The sequence below is a fragment of the Zalophus californianus genome, chromosome 1 (genome assembly GCF_009762305.2).
Source record: "Zalophus californianus isolate mZalCal1 chromosome 1, mZalCal1.pri.v2, whole genome shotgun sequence".
Taxonomy (NCBI): Eukaryota; Metazoa; Chordata; class Mammalia; order Carnivora; family Otariidae; genus Zalophus; species Zalophus californianus.
The window spans coordinates 123,823,505-123,842,319 of record NC_045595.1 but is presented as its reverse complement, the minus strand read 5'-3'; the positions used below and the strand labels follow the sequence as shown (position 1 = coordinate 123,842,319).

The 18,815-nt window shown below is 41.4% G+C and overlaps 1 protein-coding gene across 7 annotated transcripts in view; it reads left to right on the top strand.

Moving 5' to 3' along the window:
* PLD1 (phospholipase D1) overlaps positions 1–18,815 on the top strand; it is a 199,711-nt gene that overhangs the window by 63,420 nt on the left and 117,476 nt on the right. For 5 of the 7 annotated variants that reach the window (XM_027583301.2, XM_027583299.2, XM_027583297.2 and 2 more), the window contains exons 2-6: positions 8,594–8,784; positions 9,047–9,174; positions 13,879–14,024; positions 14,240–14,345; positions 15,579–15,644. In XM_027583301.2, the coding sequence (XP_027439102.2) occupies positions 8,594–8,784; positions 9,047–9,174; positions 13,879–14,024; positions 14,240–14,345; positions 15,579–15,644 (637 nt within the window). Of the gene's footprint in view, positions 1–7,733; positions 7,864–8,593; positions 8,785–9,046; positions 9,175–13,878; positions 14,025–14,239; positions 14,346–15,578; positions 15,645–18,815 lie in introns of all 7 variants that reach the window. The other 2 variants (XM_027583304.2, XM_027583303.2) reach the window with 1 other exon arrangement.

Genomic DNA, 18,815 nt, shown 5'->3' with positions numbered 1-18,815 from the left:
GATTTTGTGACCCTGAGATCATAAAGATATTCTTCTATAGGTTAGAATTTTTCTTATTCACGTTTAGGACATTAATCCACACAAAAATTATTCTTACAGGAGCTGTGAGATTGAGAGCTAATTTTATTTTATATTTCTTTGTGAATTGCCAATAGTGCTAGCATTATTTATTGAAGGGCTCATTCTTTCTTTACTAATTATTTTTCCTGCCACTTCTGTCATCCACCAAGACCCATATATACATAGACTTATTTTGGGGAGTCACTATTTGGTTCTATGTGTCTGTTTCTGTGTCAGTACCACACTATTTTAATTTCTCCAGCTTTATAATAATTCTTGAGATCTGGTTGGACAAAACTTATCTGCCTATTCTTAATTCTTTTCTGTTATGAATTTTAGGGTCATATTGTCAAGTTCTGTGAGAAATTCTTTGGAATTTGAATTAGTAAATTAGTTTCTGGAAAAGTAAACATACTCATTTATTTGGTTCCATATTTATTGAATTTTAGGATATCATTTCACTGTCTTATAGCCCCCATTTGTTTCTTGCTTTTTAAAAAGATTTTATTTATTTAGTGGAGAGAGAGAAAGGGAGGGAGAGCAAGGGGTGGGAGGAGCAGAGGGGAAGGGAGAGAGAGTGGGGGGAAGAATTCTGCACTAAGTGTGGAACCTGATTCAGGGTTTGATCTCATAACCCTGAGAATGCAGGTATATTACCTGGCTGGACATGTCTTCACAAGAAAATCATCCAGTTGCTCAGTCACATAGGACAGCTTCCAGGTTGGCTGTGTGATACTCAAGTGCTCAGTGCAGTCAGGTTGGAGGAGAGGGGGAGGGCATGCATCCACCAGTGCCTTAACTCCCCTGATCTCATAGGCTGTGTGACTCAGTTCCCCCATGCCCCCCTTGCCCACACACATGCAACTCCAGAGGAAGCTGGGTTCCAGCACTGGTACAGCACTGCCTCTGAATCCAGGAGCCTGAGGATGAGCCAGTGCCTCTGGGGTTCTGGCCAGGGGTGGGTGGGGCTGGGGTACTGGAGCCACACTAGCCCCTGCTGGGCCATGTGCTGTGCAGGCTGTGCGGAAGCCCTGCCCTCAGCCAGGAGGAGACAGAGATGGATGGTGGGGTGAGGAGAAGAGGTGAGAATGGAGTGGATCTCCGCTGAGCCAGTGGCAGAGGCTGGGGAGGCAGGCCATATGGAACCATCGCGATGGCCCATGCACTGGGACCAGCCTTGCCACTCACCACTGTGCAGTCTCGGTAAGCAGCTACAGCTCCATGTCCTCGATTCTAAATGAGATCGTCCCGAGGATTAGAAGAAATCTGTATAATGTGCCTTTTGTGCTTGGCCCAGCGGAGGCCCTCAGTAAATGACAGATAATACTTTCCTATCTACCCATATTTGAAAGAGATCTCAATTTCCCTTAACACTTGTATTTGCCTCTGGAAATACAACATCTGTTTGATTTCAAGGATCTGACTTTGATGAAACAAAGGGAGCTGATGCTACAGCAAAGAGGGGAATATTTAACCAGAGGGCACATCAGAGGAAATAGCTAGGAGAGTTTATGGCAGAGAAGAGAGGCCATCCAAGGAGGTCAAAGGATTCAGGGAAAATCCTGAGAATCAAGAAATGACTTTCATGCTGAAAATGGCTTTACGTAGTTGTAGCTTTGTTTTTGTTTGTAGCTAGGGAAAAGGGAGAGAGCATGGTTTCCAGCCCTGGTTCCATGGACGCAGCGAGTCTAGATTATTTAGCACCGTCATCTACAATCTTGGCCCCTCGGGGAGAATAGCAGAGTCCAGGTCAGACACAGTGGAGGCTGTGTGTTATGAAACCAGGAAAGAAGGATAAGTAAAGGGGAGATTGCTAGGCTCAGCGGGCCCCAAGGTCAGATAAGATCTGGAGCTCAGAGGGTGGATAGTGTTTGGGAGTCAAACTTCTGCTTCCTGGAACCATATACATAATAGCAAGTCTGGACTCAAAAGGTTATGCACGGGAGAATAAGAGTGTGTGACTCCACAGCGTCTCCTTTTCCTGACATGGGTGCCAGTGGACACAGAAGCAGAACAGGAGTATGGTTTTTGAGTCAGCCAGAGCTGTGCTGAGAGCTGGCGTGCTAACTTTCTGGCCGGTTGCCTTGGTCAACCTGTCTTGTTATCTGTAAAGGGGGAATGACATCTGTACCTCCCTCATGACGTTGTTGTGAGGATGCATTAAGAGCCTTGGCAGAAACCTGGTGCACCGTTAGCTCTGATAGCAATTCACTGTCTTAGTTGCTACTATTTCAGTGGCCTGTGTGTTTCTTGCAGGTCATACTCCTCTCAGAGGGTCTTTCACCCAGAAGGCTTTTACATCTGAGAGTATCTGTGGCATATGAGCGAAGTGTCTTTGTGGCATTCACTGGACAACCTGGGGCCAAGTGGTTTCTCTGTAGATAGCCAACTACAACAAACCAACAAATATTTCTTGAGCAGGTGCTCAGCAAGGTGTCAGTGGTGAAAGGTCTGGTTCTCACCCTCCCCTACCTCAGAGTGTCCCCATCTGGTGGGAAGATGGACATGTCAGCATATCAGCTCTTGATTGTAGCTCAGTGGAGGGGCTTCTGAACCTAAGGGTTTTGAAGGGACATCCATGAACCTATGAAAATATATGCAAAATGTGTTCATTATTTTTCTGGGGTTGGGGATCCATAGATTTCATCGAAGTCACGAAGGGCACTGGACCCAAAAGGAAGCAGAAGCCACTACAATGGACACAAGTGACACAGTACAACAGAAGTGATGGCTTACCAGACAGGGAGAGGTGGACAATGCCAGGGAGATGTGCAAGGAACAGGAAGTGCCCTAACTGGGCTTGACTGCTCGATGCCTCATGATTGTGTTTGCCGGGGAAGGTTTCTAGCAAATGGAGGAGTCAAGTCCAGAAAATTTCAGGACTGGCTGAATGGGAGAGTCCCATTCTTAGTGAAGCCCAGCCAGAAAGACAGCTGCTACATGGTCTATTAATTTGGGATCGAAGTAAGAGATAAAAGGCAGGATATTTCCTAGCCTGTCAGCCCTGAAAAATACTGAAGTGAAAGAAAGTTTCCTAAGGTTATTTTTCAGGGGCTGCCAGCTAATAGAATTTATTTGTATTTTATTTTATTTTTTTAGGTTTATTTATCTATTTGTCAGAGAGAGAGAGAGAGGGAGGGAGGGTGAACATGAGCAGGGGGAGCAGCAGAGGGAGAAGGAGAGCCCGACATGGGGCTCGATCCCAGGTCCCTGGGATCATGACTTGAGCTGAAGGCAGACGCTTAACTGACTGAGCCACCCAGGTGTCCCTACTGTTAATAGAATTTAAAGGTAGTATTAGCAACCTAGATTACTTTTGCCTGTGGCTGTGTATGCATCATAACAGTGGCTCCTCACAGCTTCCTAAGGTAGGAAGTGTAGGTGGCACTTTTTCCAGTTTACAGAGGGGCTGCTGAAACCCTGGAGATTGCCCGGGTTACACTGATAGTAACAGTAGAACAACCTTGGTCATCCGGCCTGTCCCCTCCACCACTGACATTTAATTGTATGTACAAGGTGCATAATAAGCCCTCCATTGATATTGTGGAATTCATGTCCTTTTTCTAAAAAAAAAAATCAAAGATCCAAGTAAACACCAAGAGTCTTTTTTCCTTTTTTTTGATGTGTTATTTTCTCAAAATATATCATCTGGAATGTAAACTATGATAATATCATTTACTTTATTCAAAGTCAGCTCAACTCAAAAAATATTTATTCAAGGTTTACTATGTCACTAGAGATTGAGTTTAGTACTTGAGTCCACATTTATGATGTTTGCATTGCAGGGAACATCAAGTCAGTTCTGTACAAATCATTGCTATATAATAATGTGTTCTGGGAGGTTATATAGTATGGGTCCACCAATTAATTTCATCATAATGAAAAATGGGAAAACAAGAAATCCCCATGACACAGTTTGGTTTTAAATGATCTAATTATAATTCATTTCACGTCTAAACATTATGCTGTGATTTTTGGTTTGGAAATACATTGCATCTATTTTTCTTGGCAAGCACAAATAACGTATTAAAAAATAGGGGAGAACTTTGCGTGTTATGTTAGAAAGGGAAGCAAGAAGTCAGTTATCTTCACGGAATGAATGCTGAGTTTTTTTGTTATTGTTGTTCCTTTTTGAATTGTTTTATCCTATGAGTATGTTAAGTAAAGAGTAAAAGTCTTCAGTGTCTCTCCCTCCTGCCACCCCCAGTTCCACTTCTTGGTTGGTTAAATAGCTGGACTTTGGAGTCAGATCAACCAGGGTTGAGTCCAGCTCTAATTGCTTCCTAGCCACAGGCTCTGGGAGAGTTGCCCATCCTCTCTAAGCTTCTCATCTTAAAAATGGAGGTAACAGGGGTTCCTGGGTGGCTCGGTTAGCTAAATATCCGACTCTTGATTTTTGGCTCAGGTCGTGATCTCAGGGTCATGAGATCAAGCCCTGGGTCGGGCTCTGCACTGAGCGTGGAGTTTGCTTAAGACTCTCTCCTTTTCCCTCTGCTCCCTACCCCGTGCTCAATCTTTTTCTGAATAAAAAAAGCGGGGGGGGGAATAACAATAGGGCCCAGCTCCTAATGTTGTGAGATTCAATGAGATCATGCAATTAATCTTTTTGAATAATGCCTGGCATATGGTATATACTCAGCAAATATTAATTAATATTAATATTTATTTTAACATTAATAGTTGTAATATTATTATATTTTGGCGTAGACATTGTTTATGTACTATCTGAAAGGAAAATGTCTGCTTCCTTTGATGTTCTACTTCCCAGTCATGTTGAACATTAAGATTAGAAGAAAACTCTAGAGTTCTCTGATTTCACCACTGAATAACAGGAGGTGATTTAAAAATGTTCCCTGCAAAAAATTATAATTCTAGTATTCAATACCAGGAAGAAAAAAAAATTGACCCCATTTACTTCCCAGATAGAGATGCAAACCGAAATAAAACACAGCTGCTGTTATCATCCATTGGCACCATCTCTACTTGGTACCAAGAGAGATAATGATCTTGCAGTGTAATTTTATAAGGAGATAACAAAATCAATTACATTATCTCAAGTGTAAACCCTGAAGGCCTTATCCCATTGCTGGCTCAGATAGGCTATAACTGAGCAGCTGTTCACCCACCAGTATAGATTAATTTAGATAAAAGAAAACATAGGTTAATAAATTAAGATTTGACAACATACGAGTATAGATGGCCTTACAAGTCTGATATTCAAGAATGAAACCAGCAATACAATTGATGGATGAAACGTCAACACAAAGCAACCATGGACATGAGTTGAAGGCAGTAATGTGGACAGTTTGGTTCATTTTCCATTATTAAATGGTAGAGTCTTCACAAAAGCTTGAAAAAATCTGCAAACCCTTAGGGTCCACTGAAACTCCATGCAATCTTATAAAATATTATGAACCACAAAAATAAAAGGCTAAAAAGAAATGTAGGAGGCTGTCGGGATATGTTGTTTCTACAGTTATAATGACTATAGGGCTGGTAGGATCCTTTTTAAGGTGTAGGGATTGAAGTAGATAATGTCTTTTGCTGTTATGAAACATAAGCTTTATAGAAAAGATTAACTTACAGACATTCAACCATTAAATAAAATCAATAATTATGAACCTCTTTAAGCAAGTCCATGACATTTCAGAGCCAAACAAATCTGCTCTCTAAGTAAACTCAACACTGACACAAATTGAGCGACCTCAGGCAAGTTACTTAACTAAGTCTTTCAGAATAATCATAAATAGCAGGTGGTATCATTGTGAGTATGAAATAACATAAGTGTGCTAAAATTGTGTTTATTAGCACAAAATAAACACTTGAGTATAAATGATGAGGATTCCTATTTCTCTTAAATTTTTCACAAGTTTATATGCTTCTTTTCTTTCTATCTGAAAAAGGATTTTTATTTTAGCTTGATCCAGTGACTCTGTTCTATTTATTCCAGTTTTCATGCAGTATATAGTTATTCTGATCTCTGTATATCTTAACTTTAACATGCATTTTAACACTGACATTCTGTCCAAAAGGAAAGTCATTGGAGTAACTCTTGTTTTCCTTTGCTAGGCTAAGGAAGTTGGCAGAGTTAACCACAAGACAGTTCAATCAATAGAAAATACCCAAGGGCTTTACAGATTCATGAGTAGCAATGATGTGATGTAATTTCTTACTTGTTTTTCCTTGTCTCATTTCCTCTAAGTTTTTCATTACCTTGTATTTTAAATAAAGCAAAATCTGACTCATGGGTGGCATCTAATAAGTGTTTGTTGAGTTGAGAGGGAAGGAAATAAATGTTTTAATTGTGACCAGAGGCCACAAGCTCCTCAATGGAAGCTGAACAGACCTTCATTAAATTATCCAGGTTGGAAAACATCTGCCACCTGCTTCTCGTATTCATACGAAAAATACTTGGGTTAATTTCTTGGGTTAAAGAAATTACTTATATGGGGAAACTGAACAATATATAGCATTTTTTAACTACAGTTAGGGTTCTAGTGTTAAAGGGACCCTAGAGATGAAATGCTCAACCTCCTTAGGTTGTAGAGGAGTAACCAAGGCCCTCAGAGTGTAAATGGCTCCATCCTCAGGTGCTGAGCTTCAAGAGGAAGTCATTTCCTGTTCTTTCCCATTTGAGTCTTGTCCAAGGGTACTTTGTTTACTAAAACTTCCATCTATTGCAGGGACACTTACATATCTATCAAAAATATACAGGAAGATAAAGCATGTGGTTGAGAACATCAGGTCTTGGGTCAGAGAGACCTGGTTTTAAATCCCTTTTTCACTACGTCTAAGCTCCGTGACCTTGGACACATTGTCCAAGGTATTCATCAAATTACCTTATCTCTCTATGCCTCAGTATTTTTATCTGTAAAGAGGGGATGATAAGCTCTTGTCCTCTTAAGCAGAAATAACAAACCTTCATAGATTTATTATCGATGATAAACATGCTAATGTATACAAGGAACCATCACCAAGCCAAGTGCGTACGAAGCAATCAGTATACATTAACTGTTACTGTAATATAAATTAGAAGTGGGAGAGAAAGGTGAAAGGAAGCAACGTAGGCAAGGATAGACCTCTGTTTTGCTAATAGTAGGCCACCGATGTGGCTCCAAGCTTCCTTACAGCCAACATGGAGAAAGAAACACGATCAATTATGGAGTTCACAGAGAACTTTGTTATATTAATTATGTATATCTGGGCAGACCAGAACCACATTCCTCTACCCCAGTCTTTTGAATTTCCAGACAAGATCTCTTTCTAGCAGATATGGCAGTACAGGTTTCAGAGACTTGATGAATTACCATAAGGGCCGTCCAAGTTTGGTCAAGACTCTTAGCGTCGCCCACAGAGCCCTCCCCCCTGTCTGGCCCCCCTCCCCCAGATTCTTGATCATTCCGGTAGGAGAGAGCCTGGCTGAGGGTCTTCCACTCAGCACATGCCGTTCTCAGGAAGGCTGAAGACCTTGGAGGAGGCCAGGAATGAACTTGGGGTCATGTACCCGGGTCAGGAGCTCCTTAATCACAGGGACCAGCCTTATTCATCTTTATGTATTTACTCATGACATCTCACAATGAGTGAGTGGCAGACGCTCTGTAAATGTTTGTGATGTGCAGTAATAAACGAACGTGTATGGTGGAGTTGCTCATATGAAAATCCTGCCATTTTAGGGCCTGGTGGTAACAGAGCGATTATTTCCAGCAAGAGGAATTTTTCATCCAACTCTGATGACGGCGCTCAAGGCGTAAATCTCCGTATTTTAAAGGAAAAATAAAATCTCTATGAACTCTTCTTCCCTAGGTACTGGTGTGCAACGACTTGTGTTATTAAATGTCAAAATGAGATAGAACCGGTTTTCTTAAAAAAGGAGAGAAGTACAATTTGAGCACCTCCAGTACCTTTCAGAAAAGGCATGCTCATCAATTATCTTTCAAGACACGTACATTATTATAACTCATGTATAGTCGTGGCCTAAACCTCCTATTTCAGAAAGATGGTATATACACTTTGCTTGGGTTATCACCTACAGAGGAAGTGTGGAAAGGTTATGCTGTCGTGAAAATACTTTAATCAGCTTATTGAAATTACTGTAAAATGCCCTCAATTTTCTTTAGAAAATATTTAAAAGTTGCTTAATTTTACATGACAGTTTTTCCATGTATTTGTTAGAATTAAGAATCCATTCCTTTTCTCTGAATCACCATTGCCAAACCAGCCTCCCTGGAGTCTCTCCTCATTTATCCAAGTTAATGAAATTGGATGAAAGATATGTTGGCATTTATTCAATACAGTGTTTCTCTTTCTTACTTGCTGGTGATTAAGGATCTCACTCCAATTTAATTTACAAGCTAGGAATCCTTTAAATGTTAAACAGGAAAATAAATGAAAAGGTTGTTTGAGATAACTGGGGCTCACACACAGCTAGCTAACTTGTTTCCATATGCTGTCTCTAAGCCTGGAATCATATTGTAGAATAAACCTGGATTCATTCAAAATATGAAGTCCTTGTAATCCCCCTTTTTTTCCCCAGCCCCTTTGCTCTTACCCCGTCGGAAGCCAACATGTCCCTGAAAAATGAGCCAAGAGTAAATACCTCTGCACTGCAGAAAATCGCTGCTGACATGAGTAATTTGATAGAAAATCTGGACACGCGGGAGCTGCACTTTGAGGGAGAGGAGGTGGATTATGATGTGTCTCCCAGCGATCCCAAGACACAGGAAGGTAAAGACTGATGATCTGAGCAAGGAGAGAGTTGATCGGGGTTGCTTGGCAGAGCGCAGATTTGAAATAACCAGCAAATGATTGATCTTCCTGTGGATGTCCTTACCCGGGGCTGAGACTGCTTCATTAGCTGTGTGCTTGTTGTAGCAGGTTATGATTCTTGGGCACATGCCCATAAAAGAGGCAAGTTAGGCTAATATCGTGTATTCTTGCAATGTCATTGTATTCCTACAGTAACGTTATCTACTTGTTTGTTTTTTAGCGTGTATTCCATTCTCGGCTATTTATAAGACTCAAGGATTTAAGGAGCCTAACATACAGACGTATCTCTCTGGCTGTCCAATAAAAGCCCAAGTCCTGGAAGTGGAACGCTTTACATCTACAACAAGGGTCAGAATGTTATGGACTCACCTTGTGTTAGTCATTGTATACGAGTCAGCACGCTGACTTCCATTTTCCTTCCTCGTAGCTATGACTATGTTTTTAGATTTTTTTTAATCACTTCTAAGCCCTCACTGCCTCTCAAGTTTTTGCTTTCCGTTTAGTCTTTATTCTCATATGCCTCTTTCCTCGTTCTGGAAAATGCCTTTAAAAAAAAAAAAAGGTACCTAAGGCAATTTAAATTGCCGAGTATTTCTCTTAGTCCTCTTCTCTCCCCAGTTTTCTGTTTAATGTGGGCTCCTGGGGCAGAGCCATTGCACCTAGAATGCCACATGTAAGCCAAGGAAAAGCTTAGCTTTCCTAATGTTTGTTTAGCGTGAAAATCACGATGCCACCTGGGTCTTGAAAGAAAACAAGACGAGGATGCTGGGTTGGCCCGAGTCCCTACCTGGAAGCACTGCTGAGCGAATTCTGACGGCGTCCTCTGCCACTCTGGTTCGCTCCTAGCACCGGCCCTTTGGGCCCTGTTCACAGGTTTTTCTCTTTGAGTCCTGGAAAGGTGTCTTCTGTGAAGGTGGACTTCATCAAGCCAAGCATCCCTCTTTGAAACGATTTGGACTAGCGGCTGTTACGCGGCTGCCTTTGTTCTCTTACTGGCTGAGTATCACAGAGGTCAAGTCTGATAAGTAGGGGACATTGCTGCGGGCTGGCGGCCTTTGTCCCCCTAGGTTATGCCCTGGTCCCCGCAGAGGAAGGCCACCTTGGCTCCTGCCTCAGGGGAAGGGTAGAAGAAACCTTTCTCCAGAGGCTGGTTCTGAATGCCCACCTTTCCTCCTGGTCTTTGGCAGGAGGGCACATGCTACCTTGGTGCTCGTAGTTTTGCTTAGTGGTCTGTCCTGATCCACCTGTGCTTGCCTGCGTGTATCTTGACTCCTGGTTTACACCCACCTTTGTGTGCAGCCTTTCCTGTAGGCTCTTTATTGGAGATGAGTCTATACCTCCCTGATACACCACTGAGCACAGCCCACCCAGAAATGTCTCTGAGATGACCTTTGCTTTCTTATTGTGCCTCCCAGCTTTTAGACTGAGAGGGGATAAGCATGCTCGGAGAATTAAATGCCCAGACTCCAGAGCCAGGCTGCATGGTTTAATTCCTGTCTTTGCTCTGTGATCTCCAGCAAATTACTTAATCTTTCTGTTTCTCAGTTTCCTCATGTGAATAATGGGTGTAACGGTGCCTACCATATAGGTTTGTTATGAGAATTTAATAATAATAATAATACATAGTATTATACAAGAATATTGCATATTATATTATTGGGGAGCAAGAACTTCCTGTCCCTTTCAAAGGTCCTTCTAGCCAGACGAAGACTCAAATTGACATGAGACAGATTAACAGGAGAAAATCAAATTTAATTTTGTATGTATGGGAAATCCACACAGACATGGAAATTCCAAAGACAGGCAAAATGCAGTCTGTATGTCATTCCGAACTAGGAACTACGGAGAATTGGGTACGGGTCTGGGACTTCAAAGGGAAGGAAAGCAGTTCACAGGGAGTTGAACAGAACAAAGAGCAAATGTTTGGTAAACAGATGTTTGCTGGGCCGCTCGGAAACAAGGAGACCTGGAGGAATTTGATCAGACGGGCCTTGCTAGTTCCTCCCTGTCTACCTCAGCTAGTTCATAGTATAATGTAGTCATCTGTGCTGATAGCTTTCTTCCTGGAGCGTGTCCTCCAGCTAAATTCTTTCTAGGCAGTCGAGGAGGGAGATAAAGAGCTTTTCCGGGATCTGCTGGGTTTAGTTTGCCTTTTTTTTTTTTTTGTAATCTTCATGCCAAAGCGACCTGTCCTTGGCCCTCAACATGAGGTGTCTTCTAAAGTTATTCACGAAGATAAATATTCAAGTCCCCAAGCCAGGGTCTTCTCTTTGCTTGTACTTTTCTGTTAAGTTGAGTGAGTTTGGTTTAGTTCTGTTTCATCTTAGTCTGTGTGAGAAAGCTAAGGATCATCTTTATCCTCCTTAGTGTTTAGTTTACTAAGAAATACGAACTAAATTGATGCGGTTTCAGTGTGATTCCAGGTAAATAAAAATATACTTTTTCTAATTACTGAATACATTCTGTGTGCCAGCTCAAGGCAAGGCACTTCTCTCTTTGTTTGCATGACAGCCCAATGAGGCAGATGTTATTAGGGTCCTCTCAGCCTGGAGATTTCCATTTGCCCCCTCTGTCACCTCCCACCCTTCTCCACCCTGTGCTCTGCCCCTCAAGGCTCTCCGCTTTTGTCCTCTGGTAGGGCTCAGACAGTGGAGAGCCCAGATGGGAGATGGGGGTCACCTTGGGCTGGCTATGTCCCTTGAGCAATGGCACCCCTCCCCCCGAGGCAGCCATCTTTACATGGTTCTCTCCTCCTTGTTCCAGTACGTGGTCCTGCCTCTTGTCCCTTCAGGACTGGGGATGCCTTTAGAATCCCAGGTTACTGTCCTTCCCTTGTGGTTTCCTTACCCCATCATGTCTTCATAAGCAGTTCCTTTATGAAAACTCCTTAAATTATTCCAATTCCGAAGAATTCCCGTAATTTTGCTGGGATGTTGTCTGACGGAAGTGACGCCTGGCTGAAGTTTCACAGCTGGTAGGCTGCACCACAGGGTTTCAGACCCTTAAAAGCTTCAAAAAGTCTGCGCTAGCCTGTTTCCATGGTACCATACTGCCTCATAATTGCTGAGAAGTTTAGTGTATGAAATTTGGGGTTTATATGTGAGGTATAAAACTTGGCAATTGCAGTATTTTCTAAGTATTCAGTTTTCATAGGATGGGAGGTATAATCCTAGGAAATGTAGCCACTTGCCTAAATTGTATAATTTTTCTTATTCATTTGGCTCATCTTAAATTGAGTGTTTTCCACTTGAATGCAACATTTCTGGCCACTCTGAGTTTTCCTGCATTTTTCTGTGTGAAACATGATGGAGGATGATGCCTGTCATGTTGGTCAAAGTAAAAGGCAGCATATAATACTGAACCCCAGAACTGGTGTTTTTCAACTTCCAGTGGTAGTAACTGCCACGAATCCTAACTAGAGGCAAAGCAAATGCTAGATTTGAATATCTACCAGTGATATGCTTGGATTTCAGACTTAAGAGCACAAGTTGCATTGGTTCTCGTGCTCCTGTTTTATATACTACATCTACACAGAGTGGTCACGCTTTAGAAGTTTGCAGAGTGTGCCAAACATCAGTAATGAATGACAGTGGGCCAGGAATCACGCATGGGCTTGCTGACACCAGAGCCTGGATAAACTAGCAGAGAAACAGACATTTACTTTCTCCTACCCCCAACACCTTTGGTGCCTAAACTTCCCAGCAAAGGCCAGTGTCCTCTAGGTGTTCCAGAGTGCCCAATGCCCTGCCCATCCCCCTACTCCCCCTTCCCCCCCTAACTCATGGACCTTCCCTCAAGATCTCCTCTGCTCCTCTGCTTTATTTTTTTAATTTAATTTTTTTAAAGATTTTATTTATTTGAGAGAGAGAATGAGAGAGAGAGAGAGCACAAGAGGGGATAGGGTCAGAGGGAGAAGCAGACTCCCTGCTGAGCAGGGAGCCCGATGCGGGACTCGATCCTGGGACTCCAGGATCATGACCTGAGCCGAAGGCAGTGGCTTAACCAACTGAGCCACCCAGGCACCCTTTTTAATTTAATTTTTAATTTTTAAAAATATATTTTTGAGAGAGGGAGAGGGAGAGCGAGCTAACATGAGCAGGGGGGAGGGGCAGAGGGAGAAGCAGACTCCCTGCTGAGCAGGGAGCCCGACATGGGACTTGATCCCAGGACCCTGAGATCATGACCTGAGCTGAAGGCAGATGCTTAACTGAGCCACCCAGGTGCCCTGCTCCTCTGCTTTTATAAACATCCCTCAGTTTCTTGATACTTTGTACTGTATCAAAACTGTCCCCCAGGTCTGATAGTTTTTCTGATTGTGAAATAATTCACTAGTCAATATATTTGCATTTTAATAAGGAATATGTTTAAAATTTTAAATGGGGATTCATTTCAGTTAAGTAATTGGGAAGAGTATTTTGTGTGTAGGAGAATCGTTTGCTTCTTTCGCTCTAATTGTCCTGTACCTTGCTGGTCACTGCTGGTGCTTCAGGGCAGGGAGATGTTGTAGACAACAATAGACCTTGGAATATGTTTCAGGAGGAGAAGGCATTCAATGTCATTTGTGAAGGGCAAGAAGTGGGTTAAGATCTTATCCTTTTCCTGGAATTCTGTTTCCTCCAGCTTTCCTCTCACCCCTCCCCCTTCGGTTGTCTGTTCACTGCTTATACTTTTGGACAAGCAAAATGACTGCTGATGACTAATTAGGGTCTTCACTCGTTGTCTCCTTTACCTGGTTTCTTCTTTCAGGGTTGTGTGTGTGTGTGTGTGTGTATGTGTGTGTGTGTGTGTGTGTGTGTTTATGTATTTGGAGCAATATGCTTTGTGGGAGTTTGTCTTCGGTGTGATTCAGAGTTTGTCTTTATGTATATTATGAGGTGAACATCCGAGGGAATGCTATTTCTGTAATTAGTAGTTTTAGAAAACATTTTACCTAAGTACTTACCCAAAATATGTAGGCTGGATTTAAGTTACTTATTAATTCGCTATTGTCCATGGAGAGATTTTAGAATTTTTCTTCTCTAAAATAGCAATCATTTTTCTTGATCACTGTAGGTACCAAGTATCAATCTTTACACTATTGAATTAACACATGGGGAATTTAAGTGGCAAGTTAAGAGGAAATTCAAGCACTTTCAAGAATTTCACAGAGAGCTGCTCAAGTACAAAGCTTTTATCCGAATCCCCATTCCCACCAGAAGGTAACTGTTTCAGAATTAATTATAAAGTTATCCCAGTATACAAGTTGGGTGGAAAGAGTATTTTATCAGTGTTATGGGTTAACGTGTCCATTGTCAGTGGATATTTTCTATTAAATAGGCTTTTCTAAAAATAAGCCATTTTATGAAAGATATTACAAGAGTAATATTATTCAAAGAATAATGTAACAAATGTTTCCATTGCGTGGGTGTCTTAGGCACACGTTTAGAAGACAGAATGTCAAAGAAGAGCCTCGAGAGATGCCAAGTTTTCCCCGTTCATCTGAAAACATGATCAGAGAAGAACAATTCTTTGGTAGAAGGGTAAGTCCTTCCAGTCTTCTGCTGTTCGGAATATAATTTTGCAGTTCTGTAGAAACATGGCGGCTCCTGAGGGGGGCCTAGGTGCAAGTGTTCTCACCCCGTGATCCCTCACCCAGGCTGGCTTCTGTGGAACTTGTCGAGCAGCCCTTCCTCCCCAAGCCATTCTGACCTGGGGAGGTTGTATTTCCCATGAGAGGAGGAGTGTTTTATGAAGATGCTGTCCTCCCAGCCGAAGCCTCTTTGGGCTTGTTGTAAATCAAGATTGAGCTCATCATTGAGGGTTTTGAGATCTACCCTTTTAAAACCATATATTTCCATCTGTGTGTTCCAGGCTTTGTAGTAGCTTGTCCTAAATATATGTGAAGTCTCATTCCCGAGCCATTAGGGTCAGAGAGGGGTAGGACAGAAGCCCCAGGCGCAGGTGCTCCACCTCAGTGATATGGTGCCACACAGGGTGGGAGATTGTTTTTCCGCTAGAAAATTAACAAGTAAATGTCAGTTCTGTTTTGTAATCTGAAACTTTTATGTTCTGAAAGGGATATTTGATTTCTCCTTTGTATAGTTGTCATCTTGTTTAAAATCTTTTTAGGGATCTAGAATAAATATTTTCCAAGATAACTGGATATATAAAACTCTACAGCTTGGGGTTTCTGTCTGCACTTTTATGAATGCAGTTGAAAATGAGAAGCTGTGGCTTTAACAGCACTTCTACACATCATCATAGTCAATATGATTGACATTACCCTCCCACATTTGAACATACTTGAAATCAGGGTACAACTTACCTAGAAAGTCTCTCTCTCTCTCCTTTTTTTAACCTCTCCCCCCCCTTTTTTTTTTACCCTGAACAGCTGTTAAAAAAAACTATAATATATCCACCAGTAAATTCAGTGTTAGAATTAAGGAAATTCAGGTTTTTGATAAAGTCAACAAATGCCTTAAGACCATCTACAATGGGTAAATCCTGTGCTAGTAACTATGAAAGATTAAAGGAATATACAGCTTGGGTCTTGTCAGCAGTTTATAAAAGACCTAAACATAGGAGAAGTTAAGTTGAGAAGCAATCTGAATAATGGTTCAGGGGAACTATGGAAATAACTCCTTAATGCTATTCAAGATTCTTTGTCCAGTGATAATATGAATAAATAATTGAATAAGTTTGCAGAAATTAAAATGGGATAATGATCACATCACTGTCACTGTTATCTCTCATCTAATGTATTTGTGTTACAGAAACAACTGGAAGATTATTTGACAAGGCTACTAAAAATGCCCATGTATAGAAACTACCATGCGACAGTAAGTGCTGTTCAGTGACTTCAATTTTGAAATGCTTTGTAAAATCATAAATTGTCAGCTAAACGGCTCATTTTATTAACACAAGTGCTTTTATCCACTTCTGCAGTATTCCTGAAGTTAGAATTAATGAAATGAATGCCAAATTGATTTGACGGCAGTAATGTAGTTCATGGTGATGCTATTTAAAAAATATCAACTGTAAATTAATGTGTCCAGAACAGTAGATTTAGACGAACTTGGAACACTGCTCCAGGCTAGGTTATCTAGAAATCAACATTCTTTTCTCCTCGGGCTTCCACAATAATGCCTGAAAGTACTTCTAACCCTGAAGAGAAAACATTTGAACAGGTAGTCATGAAAACAGCTGAGCAGAGTTGAATACCCAAAGCTTATATAGAGAGAGTGTCCTGCTTGGTTGGCCATCTGATTGGTCTGTGATGCTTATAATAAGGCCTCTCTTTTCATGTGAAAGTGAGAAGCATGGGAAAAGCGAGGGGGCGAAAAAACTCCCGGGGGAATAAAAGAAAAGAGGTGGTGGGGCTTAGAAGCAGCTAAGGGGTACACAGCTGGTGAGCAGGAGGGAGTGGACTTTTATAGAATTTCTCAGAAAACAGTAACGTCAGTCCCCTTAGAGGCCTTGAACGGGTGTTTTTAAACGGTTAAACTTCAACTATCCAAAGGTCCAGATAACTGAGACTGTACTGGGTTATTGTATTTCTGCATCTGTGCATGTATAAACTGTACCGCTGTGGGGTTGAATGTATGTATATGGTATATGTGCAGAAATTAAGAGTAGGCAGTCATGGCCTAGTAGATGTGGCCTCTAGTTTAGAGAATGGCATTACTTAATACTTAAAGAGAAAGAGGGAAGGGGCACCTGGGGAGCTCAGTCAGTTAAGCATCTGACTCTTGGTTTCTGCTCAGGTCATGATCTCAGGGTCCCGTGATCGAGCCCCACATGGGGCTCCGCGCTCAGCGCAGAGTCTGCTTGAGATTCTTTCCCCCTCCCTCTCCCTCCCCCTCTGCTCCTTTCCCGCCCCACATGCATGTGCTCACGTGCGCTCTCTCTCTCTCTCTCTCAAATAAATACATAAATAAAATCTTAGAAAAGAATGAAGGAAGCCCTCTGTGTATTTAGGAGAGGAAGCAAGAGCACCTTGACTCTTTGGAGTTTTCTGGTGACTCACTGCACTCTTGCTACCTGCCAGGGTGTTATTTGGAGGCTGGACAAGCATCCAGCCGGTCCCCTGGTCCCCACACACAAATGATCCGGGGCTGAGCCCATGGTCCAGTTTCTGCGGCAGTTTGCTCTGTTCCGTTTGATGGACTTGAAGGAGCATATGTGGTTTCATAATCCTGGAGGTGTTTTCCCAGGGAAACCAGCAACTTGGGTCCAACCAGAGATCTCAAGAGAAGGATGATGGGAGGAATTTCTTCCCTTCTAGGCCTCAGGAACACGCATCTTTGAAAGAGTGTAACGAGTAAGGATGTTACTGCTATTATTTCCAATTATATAACTCCTATTGCTACGGCTAAAAATGCTGCTTCCTGTTGTGTTCTCTGAAGTGAAATGTGCTGTTTTCTTTAATAGAGAATTATTTAAATGTGTACTAGTACCAGTATGCAATGATTTACCATTTGTTTTACTCTTCTTTTTTTTTTTATAAGATTTTTTATTTATTTTGAGAGAGAGAGAGAGAGAGAGAGAGAGAGAGAGAGAGAACAGAGGGAGAGTAGGAGGGAAAGCAGACTCCCGCCGAGCAGGAAGCCCGACGTGGGGCTCGATCCCAGGACCCTGCGATCATGACCTGAGCCAAAAGCAGCCTCTCAACACACTGAGCCACCCAGCAGCCCCCCATTTGTTTTACTCTTCTGCCTGCCTGTGACTTTACCGGTGCTATTTTTTTTTGGCTTTAGAACAGTAATTGCTGAGTTTAGTCTTCTCTTTCTACGTATAGTACTACATTTGGGTTCTAATGTTGATTAAAGAATGTGTACATTTTCTTTAATGTTTGTTTTAATTTATTTTCCAATCATAAAAATCTTTCCAGTAGAGCCATATTGTATCTAGAAATTCTAGAATGTCTTCTAAACATTTCCTCTGAAAGGGAAAATGTGGTTACTGCTGACCCACTTATATGTTCCTCCACATTTTTGATGGCAACTTATTTACCCCAAGAATGGAATTCTCCAGAATGATTCAGACATAAGATACAATTTGATCTATCTTAATTTTCTAACATTATTGAACTTTCACATAATGTAATCTGGTCTAGAGACTAGATTTACAGGCTTTTGCCTCATATTTGTGAAATTAGATTGGCATCTTTGTGTCTCCTTTGATAATTGTGAGAAATATTGAAACTCCAGTCTGTGAAATCGTAGTAAAAGTTATTTTTATACAATCACATATAATTAATTTATATTTTTATAAGTGTAAAACAAGCCTGTTAGAAGTTAATTTGGGTCTTTACAGCAGAGATCATGGATCATAGGTCAAGAGATCGGATAGGATCATGTCTCTAATTTCCATAGAATTTCAATGAAACCAGACATGAACAGCTTTTCTTATTTTCCTATAGTCATTGGTTAGGTTGGTATTTAGATCAGGAATTTTTTTCTCCAAGAGAATGACTTTTTAATTCCTTTTCTCCTCCTTGAGGTTCTGAAAAACACGTCTTCGTGTTTTAGTGGATTTAACATCAGATAATTCCCTCAGGGATTATTGGTAATTCATTCTATTTTCTTTACTCATTTGTAAAATAGGGATAAATGGCTTTGCACTCTCCTCAAGGCATAAATATGTTTTTTAAAAAAAGGGATATGTTTACTGAATTGTAACATACAAAATCTCAAACAGAATTCATTTTATATTCTAAATTGTATTAGTGCTAGCTCTAGTACTGAACCCACTCACTGAGCATTTTAATTAGCAACTGGAAAATGTTTAGCTTGCAGGGAATTTAAAGGAAGAGTCATTAGGAACAGTCATTGCACTTTTTTTTCCAGCTGAAGATTAAAATCTAGAAATGGAACAAAATGCATCATTTCCAGAAGAAGCATCCTAGGTTGATAAGAGTGTTGCTAACTTCCAGTAAAATCATTTGACTGTTGTAACTCAGATTCCTTACCTCCAAGAGGGTAATTTCAACCTAATCACCCTCTGGGAAG